The sequence below is a fragment of the Nerophis ophidion genome, linkage group LG20 (genome assembly GCF_033978795.1).
Source record: "Nerophis ophidion isolate RoL-2023_Sa linkage group LG20, RoL_Noph_v1.0, whole genome shotgun sequence".
Lineage (NCBI taxonomy): Eukaryota > Metazoa > Chordata > Actinopteri > Syngnathiformes > Syngnathidae > Nerophis > Nerophis ophidion.
This window is the reverse complement of record NC_084630.1, coordinates 32,964,926-32,988,062: the sequence shown is the minus strand read 5'-3', so window position 1 is coordinate 32,988,062 and position 23,137 is coordinate 32,964,926. Positions and strand designations below refer to the sequence as shown.

At 39.1% G+C, this 23,137-nt stretch overlaps 1 protein-coding gene across 2 annotated transcripts in view; it reads right to left on the bottom strand.

Moving 5' to 3' along the window:
• Positions 1–1,681: 1,681 nt before the first annotated feature.
• The window catches only part of LOC133539017 (probable ATP-dependent RNA helicase DDX17), a 28,338-nt gene continuing 6,882 nt past the window's right edge, over positions 1,682–23,137 (bottom strand). For both annotated transcript variants that reach the window (XM_061881013.1, XM_061881012.1), the window contains exons 3-13: positions 22,741–22,837; positions 22,525–22,658; positions 22,306–22,371; positions 20,588–20,729; positions 20,028–20,188; positions 17,681–17,853; positions 17,461–17,571; positions 17,320–17,381; positions 17,162–17,221; positions 9,115–9,345; positions 1,682–6,773 (exon numbers count right to left, since the gene is read on the bottom strand). In XM_061881013.1, the coding sequence (XP_061736997.1) occupies positions 6,316–6,773; positions 9,115–9,345; positions 17,162–17,221; positions 17,320–17,381; positions 17,461–17,571; positions 17,681–17,853; positions 20,028–20,188; positions 20,588–20,729; positions 22,306–22,371; positions 22,525–22,658; positions 22,741–22,837 (1,695 nt within the window). In that variant the 3' untranslated portion in view covers positions 1,682–6,315. The remainder of the gene's footprint in view (positions 6,774–9,114; positions 9,346–17,161; positions 17,222–17,319; positions 17,382–17,460; positions 17,572–17,680; positions 17,854–20,027; positions 20,189–20,587; positions 20,730–22,305; positions 22,372–22,524; positions 22,659–22,740; positions 22,838–23,137) is intronic.

Below are 23,137 nucleotides of genomic sequence, written 5' to 3'. Positions count from 1 at the left end.
GTGCAGTGATTTCTCCAGATTTTCTGAACCTTTTGATGATATTACGGACCGTAGATGGTAAAATTCCTGAATTCCTTGCAATAGGTTGTTGAGAAATGTTGTTCCTAAACTATGATGTCGCTTTTTGATGCAGTACAGCCTAAAGGATCGATGGTCTGTAATATCATTGTGTTCCTGAGCCCATGTGGTGATATCATTAACAGTCACTTTTTGATGCAGTACAGCCTGAAGGATCGATGGTCTGTAATATATTTGCTTACGTGCAGTGATTTCTCCAGATTTTCTGAACCTTTTGATGATATTACGGACCGTAGATGGTAAAATTCCTGAATTCCTTGCAATAGGTTGTTGAGAAATGTTGTTCCTAAACTATTGGACAATTTGCTCATGCATTTGTTCACAAAGTGGTGACCCTCGTCCCATCCTTGTTTGTGAATGACTGAGCATTTCATGGAAGCTGCTTTTATACCCACTCATGGCACCCACCTGTTCCCAAGTAGCCTGCTCACCTGTGGGATGTTCCAAATAAGTGTTTGATGAGCATTCCTCAATTTTCTCAGTCTATTTTTGCCACTTGTGCCAGCTTTTTTGAAATGTGTTGCAGGCATCCAATTCCAAATTACCTAATATTTGCAAAAAAATAACAAATGTTAAGTATCGTGTCTTTGCCGTCCGTTCAATTGAATATAGGTTGAAAAGGATTTGCAAATCATTGTATTGTTTTTATTTACGATTTACACAGCGTGCCAACTTCTCTGATTTTGGGGTTTGTAGAACTAAAATGATTATGACATACATTCTGGAAATATGGTGTCTCACTCCTTAAGTGAAGGTGACTATGTCATGTCTATATTTAAAAATGTTTTAATTCTCTTGCTGTGAACATATTCAATTTTTAATCAGTAATTGTAATGAATAAATCATACCATGGTCAGGCCCAGAACCAACTAACAGCAAGAAACGAGGGATTACTGTACAAAATGTTTATGTTCCGTTGAATAATGTGGTACAGTAAAGCAGTCAAAAGCCGGCAGTTGTACATGTGTATCTCAGAACGCTAGAATATCGTGCAAAAGTTAAGTGCAGGGGTGTCCAAAGGGTGTACTAAAGCTGTAGTATGAGGACTGTGGAAAATGGTCCTATGCTACAGTACAGGCCAAAAGTTTGGACACACCTTCTCATTCCTTTGTGTTTTCTTTATTTTTATGACTATTTACATTGTAGATTGTCACCGAAGGCATCAAAACTATGACACCTGTGAAGTGAAAATGACTAAGTGAAAATTCCGATGTCTACCTCTTGAAGCTCATCGAGAGAATGCCAACAGTGTGCAAAACAGTAATCAAAGCAAAAGGTGGCTATTTTGAAGAAACTAGAATGTAAAACATGTTTAGTTATTTTACCTTTTTTTTTTGTTAAGTACATAACTCCACGTGTTCATTCATAGTTTTGATGCCTTCAGTGACAATCTACAATATAGTCATGAAAATAAAAAAAACGCATTGAAAAGATGTCCAAACTTTTGGCCTGTATTGATGTCAAATCAGGTAGGTATAATTTTTCCATGAAATACACAATTTCAAGCTGTGGCACGATAATTTGCCGTTTTTCCATTTAAAAATCTGTGTGCGAACTTTAAAATAAGTTGAGTTAAAAATAAAAAATGAATGCTTCTGGAAAATACCACATCAACATTTTTTTTTTTAATTGAACCATTGAAACAAATCAACATTTTAAGTATATTTACAATGTATTGTGATGCACTTGTATACAGAAAGAGCTCTAACACACTGTATCATCAGATTGTAACATTGTAGGATTTAAACACACTGAAACAATACAAGCAGACTTGTGGTCACCAATTTGAAGCCAAATGTGTCATCCAAAAACATTTGACGGGCAGATATACTGACCTCACCTGGACATTGTCCCAAACCCAAACAGTCCTACTATTGTGAGGCCCAACAAGAGCAGAATTCCAGTTAGCCCTAAAGAGTGAAAACACACAGTGTGTGCAGAGCTTGTATCAAATCATCTCATCATAGAAATGATATCCAAAAATACACAGGGTTAATACACAAATGAAAGTAACAAAAACATGCAAGACTTAATAATAGCACATGCTAAGTATTAGTTTAAATGTATGGTTGATGTATAGACAATAGTGCATCAGAGAGCACAACCTTCACTTTAATACAACATGTGGTGCTCAGAAAAATTCAGAAGAACTTAAATCTGTAATAAAAAAAAAAAGCTCCCAGAGAATGAGACTCCCCAAACCTGCACCAAGGCTGCTTAATCCCAAACACAGCCCTCATCCAGGTCAGACATGTATTAGTTACTAGGAGGATCAGGATACTCCCCTTCGTTCAGAAAAGTTTGCCAACATGTCGCACTCCGCCACAATGTTTCAAAAGTATTTTTGCGGTAATAATTAAAAAATGTGAGGTGTCAGACAAGCACTTTGTAAATACTGCACTACACTAGGGCCCCGTTTTGTAGGAAGAAAAACAGAAAATGTTACTTGACGAATGCCAGGGCACCTAGTACAAAATCTTACCAAAAACTTATCTCAGCCAAATCCTGCTCCGCCACTGGTAAGACTAAAATGCTAAATTTACCCCTTAAACTCTGTCGTTCTCGTGTTAGATTTGTGTATTAATGATGTCAAAGGGGATGTGCACTTTTTGTGAAATTTTGCCTATCATTCATAATTCTTTTGTAAGACAATCACACGTTTTTCTTTTTTTAATGCAATTTAACTTGTAATTAAACGTTTGCAAAACTAAGCTAACAATGGAGCCCATGAGTCTCTCTATTCTGACTGTAAAGCGCTCTATATGTATATTGTAGCATCCCGGAAGAGTTAGTAAGGGTGTCTGGGTATTTGAATTAGTGAATTGAAGTGAATTATATTTTATATAGCGCTTTTCTCAAGTGATTCAAAGCGCTTTACATTGTGAAACCCAATATCTAATTAACATTTTTTTTAAAGTGTGGGTGGCACTGGGAGCAGGTGGGTAAAGTGTCTTGCCCAAGGACACAACAGCAGTGACTAGGATGGTGCAAGCGGGGATCGAACCTGCAACCCTCAAGTTGCCGGCACGGCCGCTCTACCAACCGAGCTATACCGCCCCACTTGTTATGTTTGTGTTACGGTGCGGATGTTCCCCCGAAATGTGTTTGTCATTCTTGTTTGGTGTGGGTTCACATAGTGGCCCATATTTGTAACAGTTTTAAAGTTGTTTATACAGCCACCCTCAGTTTGACCTGTATGGCTGTTGACCAAGTATGCCTTGCATTTACCTGTGTGTGTGAAAAGCCGTGGATGTTATGTGATTGGGCCGGCACACAAATGCATTGGCGCTCTGTACTTGTCACTACACAGCGGCATTTTACAAAGTCAGAAATTTTACTTTTTGAGACCGATACCGATACTGTTGAAATAAAATACTGATAATTTCCGATATTACATTTTAAAGCATTTATCGGCCGATATTATCGGACATCTCTAATTACAACGCATCAAAAAAAAAAAAAGTGTTCTTGTCTTACATAAGGATTATGAATGATAGGTAATTCCCAAAAAAGGGAAGTTCCCCTTTAAAGGGGGTCATGTTGTGATATTTGTCTACATTTAAAACACGTCCTTGTGTTGTACAAAACTTGTAATGGTGGTTCAACATTTTGCAGAGGTTGTTTTAAAGATCATCTTCAACCCGCTCTCTGACCGTCTTTTCAGGATGCACCATTTTGTTTCTGGTCTTATTTGGTGCCGAAGTGTTGACCCTAACCCACATAAATTTCTGCTTAGGGCCCTAATTAACCCTTGGGCGGCTCGTACTATACTTTTAATATGCTGACCACCAGTTCACCCTCCCAAAAGACTGAATTCAATCTACTCTATTTTAAAAAAACAAATATCATAGGTTTCTAAATCAATGCACAGACAAATAAATCTCATGCATGCAGGTGATTTTAAAAACATAAAACCATACGAAAATATATTATTGTAGCAAAACAATTTGCAAATGCTTATCTCAATGTGTGTGCGTGTAATCCATTTGTACACGTTCTGTGTGCCGGTTTGGATTTGTGTGTTTGTAAACAAAACATATGTCCGTTTTGCTACCTGTATGCTTTTGTTTATAATTATATTATTTTCTGACCAATTCGAATAGTAGTCGATACCTGACTGACATTTAAATAAAAATGTTATAATCATTAAATAATGCCTTGTTAGTATTCTATATTAAACATATTATTCTACTGACAATCACCTGATCAATCAGGTCTCTTTTCGTGCAGTGACTGTTATTGGTTTAATATCACACATTCCAGTTTTACACTGCTGAAAACACAAACTACAATTCATATCAAAAATAGAATAGAGGTTTCCCAAATCACAAATTGTGTTTTTTTTTCATTTTCACAAACTGTGGGATAATCTTGTCCAGATTTGAGATGAAGTTGATTCTAAACTGGACCTGAATTAAGGGGTTTAATGTGACATAATTTCAATTTTACCCATTGATGAAAAGTTTTACAAATAGTTGTGATTTTTAATGCCACATTTATATTCCTATTTTGGTTACATTTTTGTTTTTTGTTATTATGCACCACAGCAGTGACAAATTATTCAATGAAACGTAATTTTAGGTCAAGAGTATCAGTCTGCTGTCGACTATCCGTATCGGCCATTACTTGTATCGGAAGCTAACTTCATCGCTGGATTCTAGGCGCCAACGAGACAAATCTTTTCTACACCTACAGTTTACTGCACACACACCCGCACACACCTGCCTCGATAGAAGTGTAGCAAAAGTTAAATTTAATAAAACAAAAAATTGAACACAGACACACATATTTTTTTTACACACACAAATATATACACAGCAGTGGTGTGCCGTTAGGGCCAGCAAGGCCTTCTCTACTGGCCTAACCTAATCAGAAATAATGATCATAATTAAAGATAAAAAAAAAATTTAAATTTAGTTTCCCTAAATATCCAAAAGTATTCATATTCTCCTTGTTCCAGTGCTGTTTTTTTTAGTTTTAGTTTGTTTCAAATCAGAATTCAGCTATCTTATGTTGCCATGCTTCACCAAATGTGCCAGAGGCCTTCATAATCAACAATGTGGACATCCGTGCACTGCAAGTGAACAGGAATATACAATTGATAGAGTTGCAATAGCCAATCCGATCACAAGTTGTTGTCAGTAACGCCTTGTTGATGGTCTAAGGTTAAAAGTGACATTTACGCGTCCTGTAATTGGATACTCATCGGACCGTTAGTGGATGAATTTGAAAACATATAGAGTTTATTGACAGTTGCAATAGCCAATCAGATCACAAATTGTTGACAGTAGCCTATATAAGTAGCCTCATGTTAATCGCTGTTATTTGATACCCACTTGGCATTCAAAAGTCAGTATGCATTTACAAGTTTCAATTTAGCAGGAACCGGGAAGTGTGCGCCATAGCCAGATCGGGATAGCAGAGAAGCAGAACAAAATGTTGATTAGGGGGCAGATATATATTTGCAAGGCCATTTTAAAGAAGGATATTTAAAGAAAATCTACATCTTGCGAAACGATGTCAGCCAACCCCGTCAGCTGTTCTGGCGATGAAATGAGGAAAGGCCTGTCATTTCCACTCGAATAAGCCAACGACGAGGGGTACCACTGGTTTGTACGGCTTCAAAAAGGTTCTAATAAATTGTGACTTCAAATATAAAATTTTTTCACTTTTAATGTTTTTTGCAATTTTAATTTTGACACTACCACATAAGATATGTTTTAATTGCTGATGCATTTTAATTGTTTTTTAAATGCACCAGAAAAGAACCCGTTTTGTATACTGTTTATGTGATTCAATACAAAGTAGGGCGTAAATGTGTTTCTGTATAGTATTTCTCCAGCAATGGTCATGTGGTGACATAAATGATGGTATTTTGAGAGGTAATTATTGAAGTCGGACATCACTGAAGGCCTAGCTGCAAAACGCACGGCCCACCACACAGACCTACAGACTTTAACGCAGACACACAGATGTTTTGTTTACACACACACAAACACAAATCCAAACAAAACACACAAATCGCAACATGGATAAGCTAATTGTTATTACACACAAAAATCTAAACGAAGACGCACAAATCAAAACAGACACGTGGATTTCATACACACAGATTGAGGTACGCATTTGCAAATTGTTTTGCTGCAATGATATTTCAGCGTAGCCCTGAACTACAGGGCGAAACTAAAGCCGGAAGCAGACATAGAACTGGAATCTATAATTGACACGTAGTACAGATTAGCGGGGAGAAGGGCCGGGAGGAGGCGGCTTAAAAGGGTAAGGCGGGCGCCCCATGAAGCCCATTACCGGGGGCTGAGGTGAAGCAAACTGCTTAGCTATGAGAGGCCGAGGCCCCCCTGGTAGCACAGACGGAGGACGAGGCTGGGCAAACTGACCCTGATGCTGACTCGACTGATCCGTCCCTCCATTACTTGCAGACTGGCCTCTGCCGGGGGCATTATAGCCGCCGCTGTAACTCTGGTACTGATCTGAACTGTGGCTGTTTCTGACGTCACGGCTACGGTCATTGTAGGAGGAAGAGTGGGCTGCATTGGTACGCTCGCCGCGGCCGTAACCAAAGCGGCCGTCCCTGCCACCGCCGTTTCCTTCTCCATGGCGCATGCGGCGATGACACCCATCCTGGTACATCATGTTGGGATTGTGGGAGTTGCTGCTACGGTAACGCATTCTTCCACCTGCGATGAAAAATGTAAACAACACATTTTCAAACATGCTCACAGAAGTACCGCTTTCGTCCGACTAATTGTACAAAAATCAAACCAATTTTTCTTGTCATGAAAATCCAACTAGGACACCCAAAAAATATTAACATAAATCACATTTTATAGAGAATAATTATAGTTGTACATGCAGAAAAAATAAATACATATGATTATATGAGGATATTTGTGGATTAAAATAAACAACTTTTTAAAGCATATTTGCGATAGGCTCTAGCCCACCCGCCACCCCGAGAGGGACAAGAAGTAGAAAATGGATGGATGGATTTTGTATTACTGTGTTATAGGGGTGCTCGAATAAATTGATTCACATCTGAATCAAGATTCTTATCAATTCCAATTCTAAATAATTTTCATAATTTTCTAAAATCGATTTCAACAATAGAAAACAAAAATAATTTGAGAATCAATTTAAAAAAATAAATTTTTAGACCGTAACCGCACCTACCAAAAAATGTATTGCGTGAATAGGTTTTATCCGAGAATTGTGTTGAATTGGCAATGGATTCTGAATTGAATTGTCACTCCAGGAATTGGGATCGATTTGCGAGCTGTTGTACGACCACCAACCCTACTGTATTATTTTGAGCCAATCTGTAAAGTCCAAGTAGGACGTCCGTTTCTAGGTTAAGAGTAAACTCTGAAAACCTCTAACAACACAGTGGCTAATCTTGGAGCCATCTTCACTGTTAACTTTTTAATGAACGCCTGCCTCATCAATGACACATCTCCACATTGGTGAGCCTTTGACACGAGACAAACTAGACTCGATGTGACTCAGAGCGCCATTATTGCAAACACTGCTCTCAGCTATCTTAAGTTGTCCGGGGCAAAGTGGGTATGAGCTGTTTATTCAGGATTCACTTCATTTTCGACATTAATTACACAGCTTTGACGTAACACAGACATGCTTCGCTAACAAGGAATGCTAAGATAGCTAATGGCTGTAGTTGCGACTGTCAAGTTGGCCAAGTTATTGCAGTACACACCCATGGTCTCAGCACCTGAAACCCAATTCTAAATTTGGGGAAATACCCAGGATTTGACAAAGTATTTCCACATCGTGGCCGTGTTGTGTTGGTCCGGCGATGACTATAGTAATGATGCCTGGCAGCTGTTCCGGGTTGCTTGTGAGTACTGTAATCTACAGTAGAACACACACTCAAGTAGAGATGTCAGATAATGGCTTTTTTGCCAATATCCGATGTTTCGATATTGTCCAACTCCTAATTACCCATTCCGATATCAACCGATACCGATATATACAGTCGTGGAATTAACACTTAATTGTGCCCAATTTTGTTGTGATCCCCCGCTGGACGCATTAAACAATGTAACAAGGTTTTCCAAAATAAATCAACTCAAGTTATGGAAAAAAATGCCAACATGGCACTGCCATATTTATTCTTGAAGTCACAAAGTGCATTTTTAAAAAAAAAATTTTTTTAACATGCCTCAAAACAGCAGCTTGGAATTTGGGACATGCTCTCCCTGAGAGAGCATGAAGAGGTTGAGGGCCGGGGTTGGGATGGGCGGGGTTGAAGTGGTGGGGGTAGCGGGGGCTGTACATTGTAGCGTCCCAGACGAGTTAGTGCTGAAAGGGATTCTGGGTATTTGTTCTGTTGTGTATATGTTGTGTTACGGTGCGGATGTTCTCCCGAAATGTGTGTCATTCTTGTTTGGTGTGGGTTCACACTGTCGCATATTTGTAACAGTGTTAAAGTTGTTTATACGGCCACCCTTAGTGTGCCCTGTATGGCTGATGACCATGTATGTATTGCATTCACTTGTGTGTGTGTGTGTGAAAAGCCATAGATATTATGTGACTGGGCCGGCACGCAAAGGCAGTGCCTTTAAGGTTTATTTGCGCTCTGTACTCCTCCTTACGTCTATGTACACAGCGGCGTTTTAAAAAGTCAGACATTTTACTTTTTGAAACTGATACAGATAACTTTGAAACAGATACCGATAATTTCCGATATTACATTTTAAAGCATTTACCAGCGGATAATATTGTCAGTCCGATATTCTCGGACATCCCTACACTCAAGGCTATATATTGGGTGAAATTGTGTACAGATTACGATATAGGTGTTATTTCATGTTTAGAGGGTTCTGATTATGTAAAAAAAAACGTAATTAGAAGGTCGTTTACTGTTTTTTTAAATGCTCTTAACTCAATAAATTTTCTAATATTACTACTTTTCAGAAACCCGTTTATTGCGGTCATGTCTGGTCCCAAAAAAAGAAACGCCTGTAATTGTGTATTTAAAAAATAGTAACAGAAGATAATTACCTCCTCTTCCTTGGCATGACTCAACCATCTGAAGGAGCTGGGGGCTGACAGCCTGATTGGCCTCCTGCAAAACTCGGACAAGGTCTCTGGCCTGGCGTGCGTTCCCCGGAGTGAAAAAGGTGTAGGCCGTGCCCTTGTTGGTGCTGCGCGCCGTACGTCCAATACGGTGTACGTAATCCTCAGAGGAGTTGGGATAGTCATAGTTGATGACGAACTTGATATCTTCAACATCTTTTGAATAAGAAGCAACAGGTTTTAGACAAACAAGCATCTCCAGGCAAAATAACCTAAATAAGGATTGTGATAGGTTGAATAACTGATGATTACAGATTTGTTGACATTTCGCATCAAATTGATGATCTTTGAATAATCTTACCTGCATAACAAAACACAAGCTCTTCTTTTACCTTAACTTTGACATCTCTCTCCACAGAGAGCATACTAAATAAATAAATAAAAGATAAACGGCTGGTAAACTGGATTGTTACAAGATTTATTATTGCCAAGGCAACTATAACTTCTCTTCCTGGTGGACAAGCCAGGATATTATTTGTGAAAGTGCCAACATCTGTGCAAATATTTTTAACTTTGCACGCTAAAACTCGACAATGTAGTTCTGTAAGTGTTAAGCATGTACACCATGCAAAAAAATGGGGAAAAATAGACTTTTGCCTTGTTAGGCACTTTCTATTTTAACGAAAGTAGGGGTCACAAACCCATATTTTGTAGCCCTTTACTTAACTTCATATTATTGTGGCCCGTGCACTCTGGGCAGCTAATACTTAAAATATAGTATGGCAATCTTTAATCCCAAGAGAACAAACACATAGTGCAACACAAGTAGAAACTTCTTGTAAGCAAGTGAATTTTGTCTCTGACTGTCCTTTAATTCAACATTGTCAAAAATATAAAATGTTTTGCATTCAGTTTTACACGTATAATGACCTTGGGCCCATCATATCTTAGGGTCACTATAGCTGTTGGTAGAAAAAGTGAACAAATTTAATTACATTGTTAAAAAGGGATTCTGAAGTGAATACTTAATGTGGCCCAGCCTCACCCAGGCTCTACCTGCAGTGGCCCCCAATTGAATTGAATCTGAGAGCCCTAATTTAAAGTAATATGTACTAAAATCAGAGATATACTTCTTAAAATACTCTAAATAATCTGCCAACCCAAGAACAACATAACTTGTCAAGACACCATTTTACTTGTTTCAGTCACTGGAAAGTGTTACTTAAGATCAAATCAGTATAAGTAAAAATATCTGTATTTTGCCCTTGATTTCTGATATTTAATTGTAGTTACAGTCGTGGTCAAAAGTTTACATACACTTGAAAGGATCAATGTCATGGCTGTCTTGAGTTTCCAATAATGTCTACAACTTTTGTGTGATATGTGCTCTAATCACTCTATCACAAAAAAATAAACTTCATGAAAAAAAACTCATGAATGTTTTTTGTGACCAAAAAGTATGTGCTCTAATCACTCATACTTGGTCACAAAAAACATTCATGAAGTTTGGTTCTTTTATGAATTTATTATGGGTCTACTGAAAATGTGACTAAATATGCTCGGTCAAAAGTATTCATACAGCAGTGTTAATATTTGGTTACATGTCCATGGTAGTGGATGGTAGCCATCCACAAGCTTCTGGTTGAATTTTTTTGACCACTCCTCTGGACAAAATTGGTGCAGTTCCGCTAAATTTTTTGGTTTTCTGACATGGACTTGTTTCTTCAGCATTGTCCATACGTTTAAGTCAGGACTTTGGGAAGGCCATTCTAAAACCTTAATTGTAGCCTGATTTAGCCATTCCTTTACCACTTTTGACTTGGTTAGGGGTCATTGTCCTGTTGGAACACCGAACCGTGCGCCAAGACCCAACCTCCGGGCTGATGATATGCTTGGTAATGTGGCAAACAGCTAAATTTTTGTTTCATCTGACCACAGAATTTTCCTGCAGAAGGTTTTATCTTTGTCCATGTGATGTCAGATGAAACAAAAATTGAGCTGCTGGGCCACAATTCCCAGCAAAAGGTTTGGAGGAGAAAAGGTGAGGCCTTTAATTACAGTAACACCACGCCAACCGTCAAGCGTGGTGGTGGTAGTATTTTACTCCGGGCCTGTTTTGCAGCCAATGGAACTAGTGCTTTACAGAGAGTAAATGGGACAATGGCAAACGAGGATTACCTCCAAATTCTTCAGGACAACTTAAAATCATCAGCCCAGAGTTTGGCTCTTGGGCACTGTTGGGTGTTCCAACAGGACAATCAGCCCAGAAGTTGGGTCCTGGGCGCAGTTGGGTGTTCCAACAGGACAATGACCCCTAACCAAATCAAAAGTGGTAAAGGAATGGCTAAATCAGGCAAGATTTGCGGTTTTAAAAAGGCCTTCCCAAAGTCCTGACTTAAATGTGTGGACAATGCTGGAAAAAGGAGGCCATGTCAGAAAACCAACAAATTTAACAGAACTGCACAATTTCGTCAAGAGGAGTGGTCAAAAATTCTACCAGAAGCTTGCCACAAGTTTGTGGGTGTCTACCAAAAGGGCCTTATTGCAGTGAAACTTGCCAAGGGACATGTAACCAAATATTAACATTGCTGTATGAATACTTTTGACCGAGCATATTTAGTCACATTTTCAGTAGACCCATAATAAATTCATAAAAGAACCAAAGTTCATGAATTTTTTTGTGACAAACAAGTTTGTGCTCCAATCACTCTATCACAAAAAAATAAGAGTTGTAGAACTTATTGGAAACTCAAGATAGCAATGACATTATGTTCTTTGACATTATGTAAACTTATGACCACGACTGTATATTGTAGATTTTTTTAAAGCATCCATTGATTTGGCTTGATTTTTCACTTTTCACTTCTTGCTTCTGCATTTACGACAGTGGCAGTAAGCGAGTAAAACATGTTTTACAACAGTAAAGTAAGCCCGGGAGCAACAATTATTCCCTATTGTTGCTTTAAAAAAAACTGACATTTGGATTTCCATGCACAAGACTCCAAGACAGTTGAAAATCCATATTTGGTCAGCATGATCTTCGCTGGCCAGACTGTGTGAACACAAGTAGTCTGTTTCTCATTACGGAACATAAGGGGCTGTGACCACAAAGCTGATTCTGATCAGCCTCCATCATGTCTTTTTTTTTTTTTTAAGCAAACTTAACGATGCACCATGATATGAACTTAGCTGTTGTTTCATTAAAAAGAAGGCTGATGGCGGTAACTGCATGTACTGTGAGTTTATGGAGGAATTAAAAGAGGGCGGTGAGGTACTTACCCCCTTTGTGGTGATCAGTCCTGGTTCAGAGGGAGGGGCTGAGGGTGAGGGAGACCGGATCCCTCACCTTCTACGCACACCAGCAAAGTCAGACGGGAGCAGAACCGCTTTACCTCGCAACAGCAGGTTCTGTTGCTCTCTCGCCACATTGCAGGAAACCTCCTTGGGCCCCTGGCCAGGACTGGATCCAGACGAGCCCGTCTTAACTCTCCCTGTCTGTCTGTCTGCTTTTTTTTCGGACAGCAGACAAACAGGTATCTCAGGCTGCTCCCATGACAGGCTCGTTGGACTTACACACTGACAATATCAGGTTAGGGAAGGGGGAAAGGATGGAGTCTAAGGTAACTACAGGAAGGCGGAAAACTAGACCAACCTCTACTTTTAATGAGAGTGAGGGGGCAGCGACGGCGCAGAGAGTTACAGCTGCCGTGTGCTGCCAAACCCTGAGAGGAGAAGAGGGGACAAAAAAAAAAAAAAGAATATAGTGATCGAAATTTTAGCAAGTCAAAGACCCTCATCCCCCCTTCTCACATTTATACCCATGCTAACAAGTCAGCTCAACCTTTTCTTCCTGTTGTTTTTGTATTTAACAATTTGGACATGCAGTCATTGTCCGAGACAGCACACACTAACATAGTACACCGTGTGGCCCATTCCACCCCATCAGTGCCATGTGTCCCATGTTATACTTTTTTTTTTTTTTTTTTTTTTTTTTACATATTTGGGTTATTCCTAACTAAATTACACTAATTTTCTAAAAAAAAATGTTTTACACTGTAGTAGTGTCTATGGGTTTTCAATTAGTCCTGTTACCCTAGCAAATCATCCCTGCTAAAAAGTGGAATATTGAACATGTCACATGGTCCACAGAAGTTGCATCGTTCAGATCATCTTCAGGTCAGAAACATGGCCGTAACTGCCACTGAGGACACCCAGGTAATGTCCTTGGTATTTTTTTAGATGACAAAAGAATGATGATATGACTGACTGTAAATATACTTTTTCTAGGGCATCCTGTGCGCTGTACATCACCATCCTCTCTTGATATACAATCTTTGGTCATCCACAGCCTGCTTCAACTTCAACAATGTAATGCAAAGTAGTCCACTTTTACTTTAAACATCATCTGATCAGAAATGTGCTGTCAACATAACGTTACCATGAAATCATACTGTTGTAACTAATGTTGCTCTCACCTGAATGAAATTTATATGAAATGTTGTCGTTATAATACTGTAGTTGTGTCAATCAGGGGCCGCCCTAAATGCAGAACACATGCTCTGCGTAGGGCTTTGCGATCAGTGGAAGGGTGGGGCATTTAGCATGAAGAAGCACATTAAAAATTAATTAAAGTAAATTATTGAATGGCAAAGCGCTTCATATATTTTTTACCACAAACGTATTCCTCGCCACATCATGCTCTTTCACTGATTAGAATATGAAAATAAAATGTCTTCCATTTTTTCCGATGGCTCCGTGGCAAATGTTTCGGGTTCGAACCCCAGTCGTGTTTAAGTATTTGTAAAACATTTTAAAATTATGTTTTAAGGATGTTGAAATTGTTTAATATGCTAAACTTCATAATATTAGTAAAAAGTGGACTGTTACAAAATCATGCTGATTATCAAAGATGTTAGACAGGTGATAGCTCCATCTAATCTTGCTGATTGTATTGTACCCTATGTCCCGGCAAAGAAATCTTAGTTTTAAGAACTACGGCTTATTAGTGATTCCCAGAGCCCCAAAAAAGTCTGCGGGCTATAGAGCATTTTCTATTCAGGCTCCAGTACTCTGGAATGCTCTTCCGGTAATAGTTAGAGATGCTACCGCAGTAGAAGCATTTAAGTCCCATCTAAAAACTCAATTTGTATACGCTAGCCTTTAAACAGACCCCCCTTTTAGACCAGTTGATCTGCCGTCTCTTTTCGGCTCTGCCCCATCTCCTGCGAGGAGGTTATTAGGTGACCACAGATGACCACTCATCTGTGCATCAGTTGAGGACGTCTCTGCGCTGCTGACTTGTCTCCACTCAAAATGATGCCCTGCTGGCCCCACTATGGACTAGACTCTCACACTATTAACTAGATCCACTCAACATCCATTGCACCGCTTGTCCAGGGGGTCCCCCTCCAAGGTTTCTCATTGGGTTGAGTTTTTTCTTGCCCTGATGTGGGATCCGAGCCGAGGACGTCGTTTGACTTGTGCAGCACTTTGAGACACTTGTGATTAAGGGCTACATAAATAAACTTTGATTGATTGATTGATTGATTGATAGTTATAGCTTGATTAAAGCTTTTGTAATTCAGGAAATTATTTGTGTAGTTCAAGGTAATATTATTTATATTGTGCTGGGATACCCATGATTTCAGTCTTTCAAAGTTCTTCTTGGACAACCAATTTTTGATCTCGAAATTTGTCAAATCCTAGTTACGGACCTGGTCAGAAAGTAAGTATTTTTCTGTATATTGAATAATATTTCAACTATGACGGTGGGGGTTTGATCTCAGCAAACTCTTGAGAGCTAAACTGTTTGTGAATGTTATTGCATTTGTTTTTTTTAAATACATATTTTTGTTGAGTCATTGTAATGCTTTTAGAGTCAAGAATTTATTAGCACAAATGTTATGCAGCTATAGTCCATATTTACTAATTATATGCTAAAAACTCACCCGTTACATAACTTAGTCATCTTTGACTTAGGTAACCTTGACAAAAATGTAATACATTTCCCTGAGATGGGGGAATACAAGTATTGAGTAGTTTGCTATCTATTATCAATTTTAGAGGTGAAAAAAGACACAAATGTGTGCTTATTATTGAGAGTTATAACAAGCAAATGGCACTGACTCAATGGAATGGCCCATTTATGAATGTGTAGTGTTTATTATTCAGGCGCGTCTACCCAACACAGGCACTCCGTTTAGGCAGCGTGCCAAAGAGCCCCGGTTGAAGGATGATTTGTAACTATAGTAACAAGAAACAGACCAGTGGACCAGAAAGACGGCAGCCTCCATACTGTACAGCGTACGTAAGTCACCAGCTGTCAACATACTGTATATCCTGTTTGCATTGATTCTTTGTCATTGATATTGTACACTCTCATCTTGCTGATGTGCTTTATTTTCCCTGTGGATTAATATGAAATCTGGCTAATACAGTGGAACCCATTTATGTCAACACACCTCCAACTGGCTGACTGATGTCAACATAATCGGTTGATGACATAACCAAAACTACATTCACTTGTTTGTTGGCCGAAAGCATAAGGAGACTGGGCAATGTGGACATTTTTAGACATGGTTTTCATCCATTTTTGTATAATTTTATTTTGATTCTCCTGTTGATATATATTCGTACTCTTCTATTTAACTGTGATGACCCTGAACGGGACAAGCGGTAGAAAATGGATGGATGGATTTCGATGTATGCCTTGACTAAAAAAAATGTATACATGCACAAATCTTTCTTCTGGTTTCTAACAATCTAAAAGAAAAGTATGGTGCAGTTTGTTAGTTGATTTGGAGGAAATTGGGTTAAAACTGGCGTGTTTTTATTTTGTATCTTATTTTGCACTGAACAAGAAGTCACTATGTACATGTTTTAATGCTGCATTACGCAGGCAATAGGTAATTATGTTTGTTATATATCTCTGCTCAAATTGAAGTTGACAACACAGTACTAGAAGGGGTGTTAATATATTGCAATAATTAATTAGATAATGACTAATTAGATTACCGTAATTTTCGGACTATAAGTCGCCTTTTTTTGTAGTTTGGCCGGGGGTGAGAATTGGCCAAACTATAAAAAAATAGAAAATAAAAAACATTTTTGTTTTTGTTTGGCCGGTTCTCACTCCTCGCTGGACTGTGGAGAAGACTGCGACCTATAGTCCGAAAAATATGGTAATTATTTTTCTTTCGCGCATAATGGGTTTTTTGATTAACAATGCATTTTTTGAAGCTCAAACCTAAAGCACTCCGATTGAAGTGTGTGTTTTATTCTGAAGCAGACGGAAAGCAACAAGTTAACTTCAGTATTTCATATGGACCTGATATTTTATTTTTGTGAACGGCTAAGACCACATCTGTTTAACTAAGTTGAAAACAATACGTTACTTCATAAGGCCTCCTTTTTGGTTATTTATCTATTTTTTGATCTGCCACAATAATGTAATGAATTTGAATGAAAATACCTCAAGATAAGGGCTTTTCCCAGCATTTTTTGAGGTGATATTAAAAAAGTGATTAGATCCATTAATTACAGATCATGACTAATTAATCTTTTTTTTTTTTCTTTCCTACCAACTCTAAATACTACATCATATTTTCACAGAAATTTAAAGTTGACAGAAGTTGTCATACATGTATGTTGACGTCGACCGAAGCGGGCCCTTTCTAGTAATAACAAGAACACATGGGATTAGGATTTAATGAGTTAGTTGACGTAGGCAGGTAGTTGACGTAAATGGATTCCACTGAATAGAAGGAACTCAATGTCAAACCACCTTCAAAATATTAAAAGAGAGAAAAAAGTATTGCCCTTTAATGCCGTTGACTGTTTAGTAGTGATAACTACTGTCAGTCTCAGAAAGGTCACTTACCTTCTGGGCACTTTTGAGGCGTAGAACATGTTAGACAATTTTTTTTGTACACAAACTTCTGCTAAATATCATATAGATAGATTGGATTTAATACTACTGCAGAGTGGCGTTCAATGATAAAGGTGTGGGACTAGTTTTAAAGAGGCAACATACCCAAACCCCGAGAGGCAACATCTGTGGCAATCAGAATGGGAGCTTTCCCGTTTCGGAAGTCTGTGGAAATTAAGAAAGATAAATTCCGAAACAACTCTTTGATAGTAATTTTAACAATGACTTATTTCAACGAGGATTGACAATTGTGTTTTTCAGACCTGAAAGTACCCAGTCTCTTTCTGGCTGGGTCTTGTCTCCATGGATACACATGGCTGGCCACCTAAGTATGGGGGTGACAGGACAGCAGGATTATGTTTTATGCCACCGGACTCTGTTGCTCTCAGAGTCGTAGCACTAACCCATCCCTCCGCATCCTTCTTGTCAGTTCATCACAGGATTTCTTTGTCTCCACAAAGATGATGGTTTTGTTTTCCTGCTCTGCCATAATCTCCTCCATCAGCCGAATAAGTCTACACACAAGAAGGCAAAGGAGTAGTGATACTTAAATTTAATTGGATGCTCTGCGATGCTGGTAGGTGGAATAAAAGGATGAAAAAAAGATCAACACAAAGACATTACTTGTGATCCTTTTCGTTTTCCATGCAAACATCAACAATTTGTAGGATGTTGTGGTTGGCACTGAGTTCCAGGGCTCCAACATTAATCTGGATGTAGTCTTTTAAGAAGTCTTCAGCAAGCTGACGGACATCTTTGGGCCAAGTTGCACTCCACATTAGTGTTTGTCTGTCCGGCTTGAATGGAAAACACAAGAAAATTATATACACTCAACAAAAATATACTGTTAACTCGGGCTGGGGGGATATGTCTCTGTGCGATATAGAAAACGACTATACCGTGATATTCGAGTATACGCTGTAACGCAGTTGCTTTTAGCTGTGGGGATTACACTACAGGCTTTTCTCACTCTTTCTAGCCTCTCCTTCTAAGAGACTTAAAACAAGCGCACCTTCTTACACATGTCACGTGTGCAACGTCACACGCTCCTGCGGAGCAGAGAGGTAGCAGCCTGGGTAACATTAGCTTTGATGCTGGCGGAGTGGTGTGAGTGGTAACACGAGAGAGAGAAGGTGCGAATCTGGTAACGAATAAAGGAAGAATTAATTCCCAAGAAAAACAGCAGGGGCTCCATCGTCTGGCAGTGGTTTGGCTTCAAGCGGGAATATGTTGAACATTTATGCGGCAAAAGCGTTGCTACAAAAAGTAGCAGCCCTGCTAATGTAGCATTGTTTGAAAAGTCACCCACTAGAGAATGAAGAGTGCTTTAAACGCAGCATGTCAACATCTCTGGCCGGTGCCACACCCACAAAATGCTGAAGAAACTATTTCCAGATCCACACCGTATGAAAAAAAATCAACAACAGACGGAGAAAACGTCCACAGGAACCTACCAGACATAGGGAAGGAGATTTCCTATACAGCTCATTTTTATTTGACACTTATTGAAATATCTTGTGTGACATCATGCACAAAAGTGCACTTTATTTGTTTTTAACTATTGTAGTGGTGTTCTGTACAAAAAATGCAATTTAATTTTGTGTTTTTTTGATGTCATCTTAGTGACAACATGCACAAAAGTGCACTAATATCTTGTTTTAAAATGTCTTTGACAGTTTTGGTAAATTGACTTAGTTGTGATTCCCCTCTCTGCATGAAAGTTTAAAATAAGCTCAATTAATGAATATGAACAAGAATGTTTTAATATAGACACATAGAATCGTCATACTGCTGTGATTATATGCATGAAGTTTTCATTCAAGGCTAAGGCAAAATATCGAGATTTATATCGTGTATCATCCATCCATCCATTTTCTATCGCTTATTCCCTTTGAGGTTGCGGGGCCTAAAAATATTGAGATATTAATAAAAGGCCATATCGCCCAGCCCTACTGTTCAAGCAACACTTGTTTTTGCTCCCATCATTCAAGGGTTTAAAGGTATTGTCATACCAGCACACGTGAGATGGCACAAAATGTAGTAACCCAGATCCAAGGTTCAGCCTCATGAGCACCAGTAGCAAATAGCATTTTAAATAGAGTCCAGCCCTTGTGTGTCCAGCTTTTTCACCAGGGTCTGTGGGATGATGGTGTTGAAGACTGAAGTAGATTCCAAGAAGAGCAGACGGACATAGGAGTTCCTGCTCTACATGTGGGTTTACAGGATGAACCGCTCCACTGATTACGCCATCTCATCAGTGGAGCAGTTCTTCCTACTGGCATTCCGACGAAGGTCCCCGCTGACTTCAAAGGAGGTCTTAATCTGGCCCATGACCTGCCTCTCAAAGCACTTCATAACTATCGGAGTGAGGACTACTGGCCTGTCACTGGCTAGCTTTTTGGTAAAGGAATGATGGCGATTGATAGTTGGAACGAAGTGAATGGAAAATAAACAGGTGGATTTTATTGATTTCCTTTTTAAGGCCATGAGATACTGCGACGGGATTATGCACAGCCCCATGTTGCAATGATCTATATACAATTCCTGGATGCTGAAAACATCACAGTTCTTGCTTAGCCAGAATTCTCAGCTGACATGTCACCCATTAAGCATGTTTGGGGTGCTCTGGGTTAGCGTAAACAACAGTATGTTGAAGTTCCTGCTAATATCAGGTAACTTGGCACACCAATTTAAGTGGACCAACATACCACAACTTGATCAAACCTATGCCAAGCAGATGTTTTGCACTGTGGGAGAAAAAACAATTGTGACACCAGATTCTGATACTGGTTTTCTGACCACCTCAGACACACCTGATAGGGGGAGGGATTTTCTCTACAAAGCAGAATTTGCGAAAAATATTTGAAGAATAAGTTTTAGATCTTTGCTTTCAGTTCATGAATGATAGGAGTAAAAACAAGTGTTGTATTTCTAATTTTGTTGATGGTATGCTAGGGTAAAAATGGCTTACCCGAATTTGATCAACAATCTTGCGAATCTGGGGTTCAAAACCCATGTCTAGCATGCGGTCAGCTTCATCCAGCACAAGGTAAGTGCAGCGATTCAAGTTGGTCTTTCCTGACTCCAGGAAGTCAATCAGGCGACCAGGAGTGGCAATGCAGATCTCAACACCTGCAAGAAGAAAATCAAGTTTAGTAAAAGTGAAAAGGAGGAATAGAATTCACATTGGACAGTATGCTCTGTGCGCAGGAAGCAGACATCTTTATAACACACAGATTAAAAACTCCAACATCCATGCTTAGTTTTTTCCCCACATGGATGTGATCCCTTTTTTCTGAGCGTGTTGTTGTCTGGGCCACACCTTCCAGAGTATAAGAATTAAAAAGCTGACTTTCAAATTTCTTACATCAGCAGCCATTACAAGTAATGGGAAAGGGAAGCTTCTGTAACACAATTTGCGCCAACAACCTAGGCCAATTCTTTAAAAACTGAGTTTATTTTTTGACGCCTCCTCTCCTGGTTATCGAAGCGTCAGTGTCAAACTGGCATCACAACTAACAGCATACCTACCCCTCTCAAGGTCTCGAATCTGTGGTCCTTTGGGTGCTCCACCATAGACACAGGTGCTTTTGATTCTGGAAGAACTGCCATACACCAAAGCCACCTGTTGCACCTGCTGGGCCAGCTCTCTTGTTGGCGCCAGGACCAAACACTATTAGGAAAGATGGCAAAGAGGTTTATTAAAGTCAAAGACTGCCTTACAACTAAAAAAGAAGTAGACTGGACCCGAGGAACACAAACAGTGTACAGTGTGCACATGTGCATTTACTGTCCTGTCCCATTAAGTGTTTTATTGAATTTTGCATGGTTAACTAATTCAGTCAATTACAACAGTAGAACAAAAACACTAGCCTCTATTCCACAGCGATCTTGCAAAAAAGCCTTTTAGGAGACGAAAAAATGTATATATTTTAATATCAATAAGGTGCCTTTGTTTTTTACACAAACCCACGGAAGGGTTTCAACAGAGCAGTGCAGGAGAAGGGTGTAAAATATTAAACCCCTTTTAAGTCATCTGCTTGCGCACAGTCGGCATATTGCCTGTTATGTTAGTCAAGGCAGTTTTCATTAGTTAAAAAAATAATAATTGTATTACTTTAAAAATATATATATTTCTGGAACTACACATTTTATGTGATATTTGTGCTGTTATCTCTTGGCAGTGATGTTTCACAAAACATTGACTGTTTGTTTTAATATTACATAGAATGGTTTAAGTAACAGGCTTTCGTAGCCAGTCAGCACAAGTGATGTGCAATAATATTGATTTTCTTTCCAATTCAATAGAGAGTAAAATTCAGGTTGGTATCAGTGATACCAATCTAATGCCGTTATTTGGTGCAAATACACCTAAAGTAGTGTATTTCAAGTGTTGCTGCTCTTGGGCAATCATCTTCAAACGATATCACAGGGCGAAACAAATGACGGCACTTTTCTGAACTGAATGAGTTATATTATTTTACGTCAACTCTGTGTGTAGTGTCCAAATAGCTTACAATAAAATAATACATATACTTACTGAGTGCAACTTTTAATTGCCAGTAATTTTGGAAAATAGACAAATGACAGACTGAATGCAGTACAGTGTGCCGTTGCGCTTGCACATATTTACTTACCTAAAAAATACTGTAGCGATCTGATCAGTTTAGTATCAATCATATACTGATATTACCCTTGGTTTCAACGCCACCAATTTATGGATTGATCTGCCCTCCTCTTACTGACTGTAACAATGCTGACACATCCACCGCTGTTATATCATTCTCTCTTGACCCTTATTAAGCTACTTGTTAATTTCCTGTTAAAACCTCCTTACTTTCTGCGTAACTTGGTTCCATCTAGACTTAGCGGCTAGCTTAGGTATTAGCCTGCTCACTCCAGCTTGACTTTGGCATGGAACATGTTTAGCCTTCTCCTAATACCTGATAATGATACTTGATAATGACACTTAATATGCCGTAATGTAAGTGACTATTAATAACTTAGGAGAGCGGCTACATAGCGTAAATGGAGTCACGCAATTAGCTGTTCACTTGTCAGCCGGGGGGACTACAAATAAATACAATATTAGCGAGTGGGGATTACCGTTTATGAAGGGCATTAATTGTCAACGGCGACCACATCAATTTTCAACAAAATCGGCACATCCCTTTTCAAAATATAAACAAACTAAACAGATTGTGTTTGACCAAAAAAACTGAGCAGAAAAATTGAGTGTATGAACTTACAATGGGCCCATCTCCTCTCTCCAGGTAGGGCTGATGATTAATATGCACTATGGAGGGCAGTAGGTACTGCAGATATGAAAAGAGTGTAGTGTGAGAGGGCAACATTAATATTGAAAACGTTCACATCATTAATCAATCATGGGGATTCCTTCTGTATTAGTAAATGTGGTAATAAAATACAATTATTCGGAAGCGTATTCAACATGCATGCATGCTTACAGCCAGAGTCTTTCCAGAACCGGTCTGTGCTATCCCCACCATGTCCTTGCCACTCAGAGCCAAAGGGAAGCCCTGAGACTGGATTGCTGTGGGCTCTGTAAAGTTCTGCTGTGTCAACGCATCCATCACATATTCTACCACAAGGAAGGGGGCAATAAATAACCCAAACTTTCTTTTTAGGTTATACCTGCACGCACAATGAAACATGTTACTCACGTGGAAACTGTGCCTGTTGAAAAGTGATGACAGCTTTGGGACAGTTAGAGCCTTTAACTGTGATCTCCTTCCTCCTACGAAACTCTTCCATTTCTTGCTGCAAATGGACATTGTTCACACAACATGACTTTTTCATCCTTCTGGTTTTAATAAAAATTGGAAATTAAGTATGACATGAATACAGTCGACCTAAAAGGCTCTGTTCAGGGATGAAATTTGGATTTCAGAAGTGGGGGGAACACAATCACCTAAAGTACAGGACGTGGCTTGAAGGAGGCGGGGTTTAAAGGATGCATGTTTTGGAGTTATATGAATAGATATGGGTGATGTTTAGATTTTCACGGATTGGCACTTTAACAATGGTGCCGGTGCCCGAACCAGTGCTTCAAAAAAATGG